The sequence below is a fragment of the Hyperolius riggenbachi genome, chromosome 7, assembly GCF_040937935.1.
Source record: "Hyperolius riggenbachi isolate aHypRig1 chromosome 7, aHypRig1.pri, whole genome shotgun sequence".
Lineage (NCBI taxonomy): Eukaryota > Metazoa > Chordata > Amphibia > Anura > Hyperoliidae > Hyperolius > Hyperolius riggenbachi.
In genome coordinates, this window is record NC_090652.1 from 299188580 (window position 1) to 299203224 (window position 14645).

The window sequence follows — 14645 nt, forward strand, 5'->3', positions numbered from 1 at the left end:
TCGGAAACCATCATTCGGGCCAACAAAAGGAGGGAAAACTGCCAACCAATTCAATCAGATCAGAACGGAATCCAATCTGGTTTTCGGATCGATTACATCAATCTGATTGGTTAATGTTTTTCCGCCCATGCGTAGGCCTGAACCAATATTAAAGTCACAATGATCACATCAGACAATCAATCGGATGATCAATTGTCTGCTTTACCATTATCTGCTATCAAAGCAGAGTCGAGCAAAAACTGAAAAACAAAAATGTGCTGGATTCATTTACCATCTATAATTGTCGCTGCATGTGAGTTTCCTTGCCTGTATATAGAATCCAGTGTATACAGCATTAAAGGGAACCCAAGGTGAAAGGGGTATGGAGGCAGCCATATGTATTTCCTTGTAAACAATGCCAGTTGCCAGGCAGCCCTGTTAATCTTCTGGCACATTTAGTGTCTGAGTCAAAACCCTGGAACAAGCATATGGCTAATCCAGTAAAACCTGACTCAGAGTACCTGCTCTGCTGCATGCTTGTCCAGGGGCTATGGCTAAATGTATTAGAGACACAGGATCAGGAGGACAGCCAGGCAACTGGTATTTTTTAAAATGAAATACATTTGGCAGCCTCCTTATACCTCTCACCTCGGCTTCCCTTTAAAAGGAACCTGAAGCGAGGAAAATTATTTAAGATAAACAAATGACGTAGCTGCAAATGAATATTACATACTTACCTTGCCGCCAGTTCCTCTCAGAAGCTCACCATTTTCTTCTTACAGGGACCCTTTCCAGTTCTGACAATATTTGGCAGAACTGAAATATACCAGTTGCTGTCAGTTATATATAAGCAGCTGTAACTTACAACTGAATGTGCAAGGTAATGTCCATGTTTCCCTATGGCTCAAGTGGGTGATATTACAGTGTAACAGTGTGCTGACCAGGAAGTGGTTATGGGGTAATGGCCATTTTCAAAATGGAGGACAGAGAATTCCATCACAGTGGACAAAGGGGAGGCAGGAGAGGAGAAAGAGATTGAGTAGTAGACTACACAGGAGGTAAGTATGACCTGTGTAAGGTTATTTTGACTTTTTATTTTCAGTTCAGGTTCTCTTTAATGTCCTATATGGATAAGTCAGGCCACCCCAGTACATGCCACCGCTGCACTCAGCACCAAATAATTAACACTGTGTACAAATTGTTTAAATATCTGTAATAGCTGGCATACTTGTATAATTTCTTATCTTTCTACCTTTACTATCATTATATTCCCTATATGCACCGTGGGGTTGTCATGAAAAGTAATTTCATGTGTTACACAATGACAATAAAGAGCTTGAGAAACAAGTGCTGCTGGAAAAACAGCATCACAGGGGGTGTGTCCAAAGCTGCTCTTCAGCATCATGAAAACTGCGAAGGGGAGGGACAAAAGGATGGAGGATTACTCATTGGCAACAAGAGATGACTAATGAGATCAGGGCCGGATTTACCATAAGGCACTGTAGGCTCATGCCTACAGGCGCCTGATGATGGAAAGGTAGCTCACTTTACTCCCCTAGTGCCTCCCTCCCTAGGCAGAGTTACTTATCCAGCTCTCGGCATTCCACTGAGGAGCTCTCCCTTCAGTCAGAGGCACCACTAGCTACTTTATATTGAGGGCACTTCTGGCTACCTAATACTAAGGGACATTTGTAACTACCTATGACAGGCAAGGGAAGTAAGGGAGAAGTGACAGCTGGGACAGCCAGCACACTTTTGCAGTGCAGTTTGGTGGGGGTTTGTAGGTTGATGGTGGGTAAAGTCTAAGTTGCTGGGACAACTGTGCCTATATGCTCCTGTGAGATAAATCCGGGCCTGATTGAGATGCTTATAATTTTGAGCAGGTACATATCTTATGTTAATTTTCTGCAAATATATGCAACTTGGAATAAGACCAATCAACATCACATGCTTACAGCATTTGATTGGCCCAATTCCAACTGGCATAAATGTTGCACAAAATTAACATGCAGTTTGCATAGCATAATCTCTAAATGACTGACCATCTTCAAAGCAAGTGCTTTGTTTGTTTGTGTTTTGTAATATTTCCAGGACCAGCTGGGAAAAAAAATGTGTATATTCTTTTTGCAGTATACATGGGACTATAATCGGGATGAGACAGGCAGTGGTGAAACTACAATTAAAGGGGAACTGAAGTGAGAGGGATATGGAGGCTGCCATGTTTATTTCCTTTTAAGCAATACCAGTTGCCTGGCAGCCCTGCTGATCCTCTAATACTATTAGCCACAGCCCCTGAACAAGCATGCAGCAGATCAGGTGTTTCTGACATTATTGTCAGATCTGACAAGACTAGCTGCATGCTTTTTTCTGGTGTTATTCAGATACTACAGCAGCCAAATAGACCAGCAGGGCTGCCAGGCAACTGGTATTGATTAAAAGGAAATAAATATGGTGGCCTCTGTATAACTCTTACTTCAGTTCCCCGTTAATGCCCCCCCCCCCAGCAAAACTTTGGGGGGCCAATCACACTCCTTCACTTGCCTCCCCTTGGTGTGGGGACCATCATGATTGATTGTAACACCCATAGTAAGTGTAGCCACAAGAACACCTGATCTGAAGTATAGTCCCCTGTATCAGGGAAGGGCAGGTTAGTAGTTAAGGCCCATCACCGCTCTGGGCCCCCCTGAGATCGCAGGGGCTGCTCTCCTCTAGTTACGCCCCTCGAGGAAGGCAAGAGAAGAGAGACTTTAGCTTGTCCACAACAGGTAGGTTCTGTACCTGCTCCCTTGTGCCAATTTGACTGGCCACTGGGGGAGATCCAGAGGGGGCACCTTTTTAAAGGAGGAAAGAAAAATAAGAATTTTGGCCTCTTACAACATTTTTTTTTTACAAAATCTTTTTATGCCTAATTGATATAAAATAAAATGCATATTGGGTAAAGCTTGTGCCAAAAATCAGGACTGTAACATTCCGATTCACTAAGTTAAAGGGTTGAAAATAAAGGAGAGAGTGTCCTTTTCCCCAGACATCAAATACAATGACGTGGGCCCTGTACCAACTGGCAAGGAACCCCGAGATCCAGAATGCCCTCTATGAAGAGGTGATGAGCGTTATTCCTGGAGAAAAAGTTCCCGCCTACGAGGATCTTCCTAAAATGCCCCTGCTGAAGGCAGTTGTCAAGGAGACCCTGCGGTAAGACTTAGCATTGTATCCAATATTAACGTGAACCTGACATGAAAAACTTTGAGATAATTGATTCTGTGTAGTATGGATGGTAAGTAAAAGGAGTCTCATATTTTTTTATTTTCAGTATAATGGCTTAATTTTTGCTTGAGGCTAAGTTCACAGTGGGACGTTAAAGTCGCGCGTTAAAACAGCATTTAACGCAGAATAACTCACTGCAATGAAAAATCAATGCCCTGTTCACAGTGCACACGTTGCGTTGGTGTCTAACGCTGCACGTTAAGTAAAAGTACTGCATGCAGTGCGTTATACACGTTATTAGCTGCGTTGGACTGTTTGCACATGCTCAGTAATGACTTGGAAGCATACTTTTCATTGCCTGTATTTTTTACTGTATCTGCTGTATGCGACGGTAACGCTGCGTTGCCACTTTTTGGGCGCGTTGCGTTGTAAGCTTGCAGTGCGACTTTAACGTGGCATCAAAACGCAACGTCCCACTGTGAATCTAGCCTCAGACTGTTACAGTAGCTGTTTAGAATCCACACTTTGCCTTGTTAAGCTGAAAGAGAAAAAAGTAATGACCCTTTGAACTTCACTGCAATTAAGCCTCAGTAAAAGCCTTATTTCACTGTTTCTCAGCGGTTTTAGTCTCTGTTTACTTTTCAGGGAACCAGCCTGAATTCAGCAAGTTAACAAGTAAAGCAAGTTCTTTTGCAGCATACATTTATAAAGAGCTCCTGGAAAAAAAGGGCTCCTGATATAGATGAAAAAAGCCAAATTTGGCTACAAAGGGTGCCTGGTGAAGCCCATATGCTAAATTCAGCTACAAAGAGTGCCTGGTATAGCCAAAAAGCTAGTTTTAGTTTATAAAAGGATGCTGTTATAGGCAAATTTTGTTGGGCTATAAAAAAGATCTAGATAGAGCCAAGAAAAGTGATTACTATGACCTAACTTCTCCCTACTCTCACACAGAACCCTCCTCTGGTGGTGCCTAACCCGAAGACAGCCCCCGGTGATTACTATGACCTAACTTCTCCCTACTCTCACACAGAACCCTCCTCTGGTGGTGCCTAACCCGAAGACAGCCCCCGGTGATTACTATGACCTGACTTCTCCCTACTCTCACACAGAACCCTCCTCTGGTGGTGCCTGACCCGAAGACAGCCCCCGGTGATTACTATGACCTGACTTCTCCCTACTCTCACACAGAACCCTCCTCTGGTGGTGCCTGACCCGAAGACGGCCCCCGGTGATTACTATGACCTGACTTCTCCCTACTCTCACACAGAACCCTTCTCTGGTGGTGCCTGACCCTAAGACAGCCCCCGGTGATTACTATGACCTGACTTCTCCCTACTCTCACACAGATCCTTCCTTCACTTCCCTGGTGGTGTCTTACCCCCCTTGGTGGTGCCTAATCCCTCCCTGGTGGTGCCTAACCCTAAGACCCCCCTGGTGATTACTATGGCCTAACTTCTCCCTACTCTCACACAGTACCCTCCCCTACTGGTGCCTAACGCTAAGACCCTCCCCCCTGCATGTGATGCCTAATCCTATCCCCACCACCACCACCACTCCAAAATCAAAAATATCGGCTATAAAAGGGTGCCATTTTGTAGCAAAATCGAAAACCTTGTAGCCAAAAGAAGATACCGGGAGGCCTTTTCACCATATCTACTGAAAGAACACTGAAGTCTATGGAGAAGCCCTTTTAATACAAATGGCTGAGGAGCCCTTTTCAACTGATTCCCCTTTGCAAAGAGAACAACTCAAGCTTTTTTTCATCTCTTGCTGTACTGGATATTTGTGGAAATATATGGACATGAAAAAACACATTTTTAAAGAGGATCTGTAACAAACAAACAAAAAAAACAAAAAAAAACAGACCCTGTTTGGTACTTACCCCAGGAGGGAGAAGCCTCTGGATCCTATTGAGTCTTCACCCTCCAGGATCCAGTGCTGGCAGTCCCCGAAAAGTCGCGCAGGAGCACCTGCAAAATTTACCTTATCGGCTCCAGCGCAGGGGCAGTAACGGAAAGCTGCTCCTGCGCAGGAGTGTGAAAGGTAAATATTTACATTGCCACTGTTCAGGGGCTGCCAGCGCTGTATTCTGGAGGGTGGAGAGGACAGGGGAAGCCTCAATAGGATCCAGAGGCTTCTCCCTCCCGAGATAGGTACCCCACAGGGGCTGTTTTTCTTGTTACAGATCCTCTCTAAACACTTCAGGTTTTTGGAAGTAAGTCTCACTCCAAGTTAGCTACTCTAAAGGTTCCTGGACGTGAGAATCATGACCAGCAAAAAGGCCACCACAATTGTGCGTGCATGCTCGTGCGCGCCCACCGCCGCTTGTGCCCTCATCCAATAGTAAATGAGTGCTGCTGGCAACAATCATTCAAATAAAGTTACAGCAAAAAAAAAAAAGAATGCACTGCCAAAGAAATAGTAAGATGTGCGTTGAATGAGGAAACGCAAATGACCCACACAAATGCAAATAAGTGTTCTTAAAGATTTCCTTGTACTCAGCAACACAAAATAAAACCTACTTTTTGTTACCCACAGAATGTACCCAGTAGTTCCACAAAACGGCCGTGTTATAACAGACAAGGAGGCGGTACTAGGTGGATACGTCTTCCCCAAGAATGTAAGTCTTTCTAATTGTGCTATCCTCTGAAAATCATACTCTGTATCTAATGATTTAAAGAGGAACTCCAGTGAAAATAATGTAATAAAAAAGTGCTTAATTTTTACAATAATTATGTATAAATGATTTAGTCAGTGTTTGCCTGTTGTAAAATCTTTTAAATCCATGATTTACATTCTGACATTTATTACATGGTGACATTTTTCGTGCTGGCAGGTGAAGTAGCTGCTGCTTGCTGTTTTGGCAATTGGAAACAACTGTAAACAGCTATTTCCCACAATGCAACAGGGTTCACAGACAGGAAACTGCCAGGAGTACCATGGTCCTCACAGTTTCCTGTGGGAGGGGTTTCACCACAATATCAACCATACAGCGCCCCCCGATGATCTGTTTGTGAAAAGGAAAAGGTTTCTCATGTAAAAGGGGTATCAGCTACTGATTGGGATGAAGTTCAATTCTTGGACACGGTTTCTCTTTAAAGGACACCTGAAGTGAGAGCGATATGGAGGCTGCCATATTTATTTCAAACAATACCAGTTCCCTGGTAGCCGTGCTAATATATATTTGGCTGTAGCAGTGTCTGAATTACACACCAGAAACAAGCATGTGGCTAATCAAGTCAGAGTTTAGTCAGACATTTGATCTGCGTGCTTGTTCAGGGTTTATGGCTAAAAGTATTAGAGACACAGGATCAGGACGACTGCCAGGCAACTGGTATTGTTTAAAAGGAAATACATATGGCAGCCTCCATACACCTCTCTCACCTAAGGTTCCATTTAAAGTGTATCTTCAGTCACAGAATTCAGATACTGCTGTTTCAGTTTAATCAGGCGGAAATCTCGAAGCCTGTTGTTACTATGTCTAAAGATGCCTATTCAAGGTACAATCTGAAATAATCAATTGGATCTGGTACCATTAATGGCATGGATCGACAATGACTGATCGTTCTATTGATCATTTTGACGATCTGAATTTTGGAACAACCCTTTAATGGTGGCCATACATGGTACAATTTTTTCACACAATCTTACCATTTCTATGTAATATAAGGGAACTGCCTAAATTATCCTTTCAGTATATTCACTTAATTTACCCTTATACTACATAGAAATGGTAAGATTGTATGAAAAAATTGTACCATGTATGGCCACCACTAGTCTGATCAGATTGCCTATCGCTTTCATCTCAATCTCAATGATTGGACTGTTGAGGAAACTGAGTTCACAATCTAATCCTCCCATAGTCATAGTCTAATGTTTTATCATCATTATTATTATTATTATTATTATTATTATTATTGTAAGAATCTATACGTTGGTTGCTATTGGCAACAGCACAACACACCTTTTGCTCCGGCACCAGCAACTCGTTAGAGCAGCAACTCACAGCGACAACATACTGGAGATAGAGCGGAGACAGCCACCTTCACCTTTAAGGGGTTTATTCAGCAATCAGGCATCTTGTGTTACATGTTGATTTCTTCAGAGTCTTTCCTATGTCCTATGTACATTACATATATTTACAGCATACAGACATGAAGCTATTCTTCTAAATAGGAAGCCTAGAGAGCAGGATAGCATGCAGAAGATGAAGTAAAGTCTCTGCCATCCGTCTATTACGTTTATATGAACATCAAAGAGTTAAATTCTGACATCACCCGAGCCATACCCCCAAGCCTACAATTGGCGGGCATGGGCATGTGACCCACCTCATCATCTAGTGCGCCAGTGATTTATGCCCTAGATGCACGGAATGCAATGTTTTCCAAATATCGGCTCTGTTTACCGTTTCGTAGTCTCAATGTCGGGACATTCAGACCTGAAAACATATTATGTGTCCTTCTAGAGCAGCAGTGTCAAACTCGAATACAAAGTGGGCCAAAACTGAACAGTGGGACCTATTCGTGGGCCATCCTCAATTTCTACTGGCCACCTTCATCCCTTATAAGTTCCCTGGTGTCTAATGGCTCCTCATCCAACCCCTATACAGTTCCCCGGCGTTAAGTGGTCCTACCTCCCTCCCCTAAACAGTAAACTGGTGTCTAGGGATCCCCACTCCTCCCCTATACAGTTCCTTGGTGTTTAGTCGTCCACACCCTCCCCTATAAAGTTCCTTTGTGCTTTCCCTTACCTCCCCCATATGGCTTTCCTGGTGTTCTAGGGCTTCACCTCAACTATAGCTTCCCTGGTGGTCTAGAGTGGGCCATACATAATGCAAAGTGGGGAAATCACTTGGGGGCCAAATTTAATGGCTCTGAGGGCCAGATTTGGCCCGCGGGCCGGAGTTTGACATGTATGTTCTAGAGGAACATGCTTCTTGTAAATGACTGCATAATTTCTCCCTGAGAGACTATGCTTAAAGAGACCCTGCATCTCAAGTCTTTACTAGACTTTAGTACCTGAGGCCTAGAATTCAAGTATACTTACATTCTAACAATTATGTATTTATATAGCACTGTCAGCTTCTGCAGCACTGTACAGAGTACATAGTCATCATGTCACTGACTTGCCTCAGAGGAGCTCACACTCTAATCCCTACCATAGTCATAGTCTAATGTCCTTCCAAATTATTATTATTATTATTATGTATTTATATAGATCTGACATATTATGCAATCTCATCCCTATCATAGTCCTAGACTAATGCCCTTACTACAGTCTAAGGTCAACTTTTGGGGGGATGAGTGAACCAATCAACTTTTGTATTTGGGATCTGGCAGGAAACCAGAATGCATGAAGGAAACCCAGGCACACACGAGAATGTATACAAACTCCATGCAGATATTTTCCAGGACAAGATTCAAAATTTGGTGGACTGGCTGACTATATGTAGCCACAAACTGATAATTCTGCCCCCTCCGCTGCTATATAAATGTTTCGGCCAGGGGTGTAACTACAAGGGAGTAGCCTCAGGGAAGCTGTAAGGGGCCGAACTACTACTTTACTCCCTCTGATAAAGAAGTCCTTGCTTCAGATCAGGTGGTTTTGTGGCCACACTTGTTATGGGTGTGAAGATTATGATGGCCACACTTGTCTTATGACCCTAGCAAGAGGGGCCACTAGGTGCTAGCAAGGGAAAGGGTGTGAACATGGGGGGGGGGGCATCAAAGTTTTGCTGGGGGGCCCCATGATTCATAGTTATGTCCCTGGTTTCGGCACTTCCTGAAGTTACCAGCCTCTGACGAAGCAGGCTAGACCCACAATACACATTAGGCTACAATATTTCCTGGATACCTCTGACGAAGCAGGCTAGACCCACAATACACAGGCTACAATCTTTCCTGGGTGCCTCTGACGAAGCAGGCTAGACCCACAATACACATTAGGCTAAAATATTTCCTGGATACCTCTGACGAAGCAGGCTAGACCCACAATACACATAAGGCTACAATCTTCCCTGGGTACCGCTGACAAAGCAGGCTAGACTCACAATATACATTAGGCTACAATATTTCCTGGGTACCTCTGACAAAGCAGGCTAGACCCACAATACACATTAGGCTACAATATTTCCTGGATACCTCTGACAAAGCAGGCTAGACCCACAATACACATTAGGCTACAATATTTCCTAGATACCTCTGACGAAGCAGGCTAGACCCACAATACACATTAGGCTACAATCGTTCCTGGATACCTCTGACGAAGCAGGCTAGACCCACAATACACATTAGGCTACAAAATTTCCTGGATACCTCTGACGAAGCAGGCTAGATCCACAATACACATTAGGCTACAAAATTTCCTGGATACCTCTGATGAAGCAGGCTAGACCCACAATACACATTAGGCTACAATCTTTCCTGGGTACCTCTGACAAAGCAGGCTACACCCACAATACACATAAGGCTACAATCTTTCCTGGGTACCTCTGACTAAGCAGGCTAGACCCACAATACACATTAGGTTACAATTTTCCTTGGTACCTCTGATGAAGCAGGCTAGACCCACAATACACAGGCTACAATCTTTCCTGGGTTCTTACAAAGCAGGCTAGACCCACAATACACATTAGGCTAAAATATTTCCTGGATACCTCTGACGAAGCAGGCTAGACCCACAATACACATTAGGCTACAATCTTTCCTGGGTGCCTCTGACAAAGCAGGCTAGACCCACAATACACATTAGGCTACAATCTTCCCTGGGTGCCTCTGACAAAGCAGGCTAGACCCACAATACACATTAGGCTACAATATTTCCTAGATACCTCAGATGAAGCAGGCTAGACCCACAATACACATTAGGCTACAATCTTCCCTGGGTGCCTCTGACGGAGCAGGCTAGACCCACAATACACATTAGGCTAAAATATTTCCTGGGTGCCTCTGACGAAGCAGGCTAGACCCACAATACACATTAGGCTAAAATATTTCCTGGATACCTCTGACGAAGCAGGCTAGACCCACAATACACATTAGGCTACAATATTTCCTGGATACCTCTGACGAAGCAGGCTAGACCCACAATACACATTAGGCTACAATATTTCCTGGATACCTCTGACGAAGCAGGCTAGACTCACAATACACATAAGGCTACAATCTTTCCTGGATACCTCTGACGAAGCAGGCTAGACCCACAATACACATTAGGCTACAATCTTTCCTGGATACCTCTGACAAAGCAGGCTAGACCCACAATACACATTAGGCTACAATATTTCCTATATACCTCTGATGAAGCAGGCTAGACCCACAATACACGTTAGGCTACAATCTTTCCTGGGTTACCCTCTGTTCTTCGGAAGCCACCTGTGTCAGTTCTGAAATGGATCATATTTTGGAACACAGGCGAGATCTAGCTCATAGTTACTGTGAACAATAACACTAAAGCATAACTAACAGTAAATCTATGTTTTCCCTCTTCTAGACACTGTTTGTACTCTCCAACTATGTGCTGTGCTACGATGAGAATAACTTCCCGGAACCCCACCAGTTCCGGCCACAGCGCTGGCTCCGCAGCTTAGGAATCAAGCACCACCCCTTCAGCTCCCTCCCCTTTGGGCACGGGGTCAGGGGCTGCATGGGGCGTCGGGTGGCTGAGCTGGAGATGCACTTAGCGCTGTCACAGGTAATTATGCATAAAAACTGACTTATCTCTGTAAAAATACCATCTAGTAGCTTAGTATTCACAGTGCTCTTATGTTACCTTCATTATGAGAAAGGAGGCTTCTACAAGTGAAAATCGTTCCGTACAAATGTCATCACATGACTGGAAGATGCTCAGTTAAAGTGTACCTGTAGTGACAAAACATGACTAAGACACACATGTCAAACTCCAGCCCGTGGGCCAAATCCGGCCCTCGGGGCCATCAGATTTGGCCCTCAGGTGGTTTCCCAATTCACATTATATTTGGCCCACTCCAGACCACCATAGAAACTATATTGGAGGGTAAGCCCTAGATCACCAGGGGAGCCATAAGGGAAGGGGGGGGGGAAAGCACTGGACACCAGGGAACTGAATAGGGAAAGGAGGGGGCCACTAGACACCAGGAAACTGTATAGGGGAGGGAGAACCACTAAAGACCAGGGAGCTGTATAGGGAGGGAGGAGGGAGCTGTATAGGGAGGGAGGAGGGCCAGGGAAGCATATAGGGGAAGGAGGGGGGCACTAGACACCAGGGACCTGTATAGGGAAGGGAGGGTGGCTATTAGACACCAGGAAATTTTATAAGAGAGGGAGGTGGCCACTAGACATTGAGATTGGCCGCGACTTGGTCCCAGAGCTCAATTTTTGCCCACTTTGTATTTAAGTTTGACACCCCTGCTCTAAGCCTGCAAAATAGTCGAGCCTGTTTGGATTTGTCTGTGCCTGCATAGCAGAGCGGACCCAACTGGTTTCGGCTATTTCCGCTGGAGCCCGAGCTGAGAAAGCCACTAGTGTGCCTGTACAGGAGGTATGTGGAGGACAACGGGAGAAGCCTCATTAGGATCCAGAAGCATCCCCCTCCCAAGGTAAGTATCAGTTTTTTTTAACAAGATAATTCACAGGTGTACTTCAAAAGATTGAGTGTCAGGGTTTGTGGGTGTGGCTTCTGCTGCCTTGCTTGCAACATCCTGAAAAAATGGAGGGGCGGGGCACAGGAGGATCCAATAACCTGCTGATCCCCAGAGTCCACCTCAAAACCTTCCGAAGCAGGGCCTTCCCTTATATGTAGGGATGGTCAATAAGATGCAAATAATTCTGAGTTAATGCAAATTTTATGGAAATGTATGCAGTGTGAAAATGGACAGATCAAATGCCACAGCAGCTGCATTTCATTGGTCCGTTTTCAAGCTGCATCAAATCATAAGAATCAACTCAAATCAAATTGACTTTTCCAGGAGGGCGGAGGAAGTGGAGACTATGAAATCACAGACCATTTAAAGAGAAACTCCGACCAAGAATTGAACTTTATCCCAATCAGTAGCTGATACCCCCTTTTACATGCGAAATCTATTCCTTTTCACAAACAGACCAACAGGGGGCTCTTTATGGCTATTGTGGTGAAACCCCTCCCACAAGAAACCCCTCCCACAAGAAAAGTACCTACTCTTGGCAGTTTCCTGTCTGTGAACCTTGTTGCATTGTGGGAAATAGCTGTTACAGCTGTTTCCAACTGCCAAAAAACATGCAGCAGCTTCATCACCTGCCAACAGTAAAAATGTTCACTGGAGTTCCTCTTTAAAGGACCACTTATGAAAAAAGTTGTGAAATGCGTGTGTATAAAATGCACATTTGTTCCAGAGTAAAATGCAGCATCTTTGTACAGATCCTTTCCAATAAGTGCTTTTGTAAAACAATAAAGGGGAATCCACTGTGAGTAAATGGACTAGACCAAAACATGTCAGATCTGAAATGAAAATCTTGTAAGCATGTGTAAATATGTATTTTAAATTTTACAAATTTTCTCAATCGAGGTTCTTTAACATGACTGCTGGTTAACCAGAAGCCATGATTTGCTAATCCTACATTTTGGCATATATGATTGGATCAGCACTAGTGCTGCATCCTTTTTTAAGCTAAAATAAGCAAAAGAGTGTCATCAGAAGTGCAATGACATACATGGGGGCTACACAAGTCATGTTGTAATTTGCATGCATTTCAGTTTGTAGCCAGCAATAAAATGGGTCATGTGATCTGTAAACTAAAAGGACCACTTCAGCGGAAAAAGTAAGCAGTTGAAATCTAACAGAACCGACAGGTTTTAGACTAGCCCATCTCCTCATGGGGAATTCTCAGAGTTTTCCTCGTTTTCTAAAGCATTTCCTCAACGGCAGTTGCTAAGGGTAATTGCTAAAGTAGTGTGCAAACGAGTAGGGAGGCTGGCTGGTATATTACTATTTTGGCAGTTAACCTGCCGTTCAGGAAATGCTTCTGAATACAAAGAAAATCATGAGAACCCCCCAAGAGTCCTTCCCCTCTTTCTGCATAAATAATTATCTGCACAAAGCAGAAAGCATTGCACTAATCAGCACTCCCAGTGGAAACTGCCATGTTTGCAATCCTGGGACATGGCTGTAACAACCTCTGCAGATAAAACCAAATATTGATAGCAAAATGCTTGGAATGCAGAGATCTGAACTGAGAATGTTTTTAAGAAGTGGGATATGGCTTTAATAATGCATTTCTCTCCCTTACTCGCAGATCATAAAGAAATTCCAGGTGCTGCCGGGCCTAGAAGTCAAGGTTATAAATCGGGTGGTCCTGGTGTCAGACATCCCAATCGATCTGCAGTTTAATGAACGGCAAACATAAACAATCAGATAAACAAAAGGACTTTCGTGGAGTGGTGATGAAACAACTGATCTGATATTTAACTGGAAAGTCATGGCTCTCCCAGCCCTTCCCAATTACTATAGGATTAGGATACACAGATATCTGCACAGTCAGGCTTATTTTCCTGTAATGGGACTTGCCTTATATACTTGCATATAAGCCGACCCGCAATTAAGCCAAAGTACCCACTTTTCCCTCAGAAACCAGGGAAAAGTGATTGACTCGTGTATAAGCCCCCTCCACAGTAGCCTGATGTGCCACCAGTACAAGTCATGCCCTCTCCCCATACCCAGATGTGCCCAGGGGGTGTAAATCAGTGGTCCCCAAGCGGTTAAAGTGTACTGTTATAGGGGAGCACGGTTGAATTATTAGATTAAAATTCTTAGCATAATGTCCCTCCCAAAGAAAGGCCTAATTGGTGGCAAACAAAACAAATATTGATCATTTCCTCGTGATTAAGTTATTGGCGAAAGAATGGGAGCAACGCTGACAGGTGAAAATTGCTCTGGCCCTAAAGGGGTAAAAACCCCCAGTGGTCAAAGTACCCCTGAACGGAGCACTGGCAGATTAAATGTAAAGGTATATGCTGTCAGGGCTGTGATATAACTCAGCCCCTTTCATACTTTTCTGCACAACCTGGAGTCCCTACAATCTGGCACTCAATTATTCGATTGGTCCCATCGAATATGGAGGAGGCCGTTCTCCTTGTTTTTCCACCTTGTCCCTCCTAGTTGCCACCCCTTTTCCTTCCAGTATACGCCCACTTACCATCCATTAGCTGCCCATCCTCGGTCCTGCTCCTATCATTGCTAGCCTCTCATATGGGCAGAATATCATTGCACTCGTGTATAGGGCTTACATTCAGAATGATGACCCGGAAGTTGTCCCGGGGGTCGGCTCCTTTTTAAAAAATGGAGAAGCCGTTTTTTGCTTGTGGACAGTTACCAAACAGAACAAAGGAAGAGGGGTACTTTAAAGTTAGCTGTGCAAGTGAATTGCACTAATGTGCAGATCCACGTTTTAAAACCTCTTTCAAAAGGTCAACTGAAGAGAGAAAAATATGGAAGCTGCCATATTTATTTC

The 14645-nt window shown here is 44.0% G+C and overlaps 1 protein-coding gene across 1 annotated transcript in view; it reads left to right on the forward strand.

The window, feature by feature from the left end:
* Positions 1-13559, forward strand: part of LOC137525167 (sterol 26-hydroxylase, mitochondrial-like) — a 44803-nt gene extending 31244 nt beyond the window's left edge. The window contains exons 6-9 of the mRNA XM_068246044.1: positions 3005-3171; positions 5722-5803; positions 10675-10875; positions 13431-13559. Of these exons, the coding sequence (XP_068102145.1) occupies positions 3005-3171; positions 5722-5803; positions 10675-10875; positions 13431-13541 (561 nt within the window). The 3' untranslated portion in view covers positions 13542-13559. The remainder of the gene's footprint in view (positions 1-3004; positions 3172-5721; positions 5804-10674; positions 10876-13430) is intronic.
* The last annotated feature ends 1086 nt before the right edge of the window (positions 13560-14645 follow it).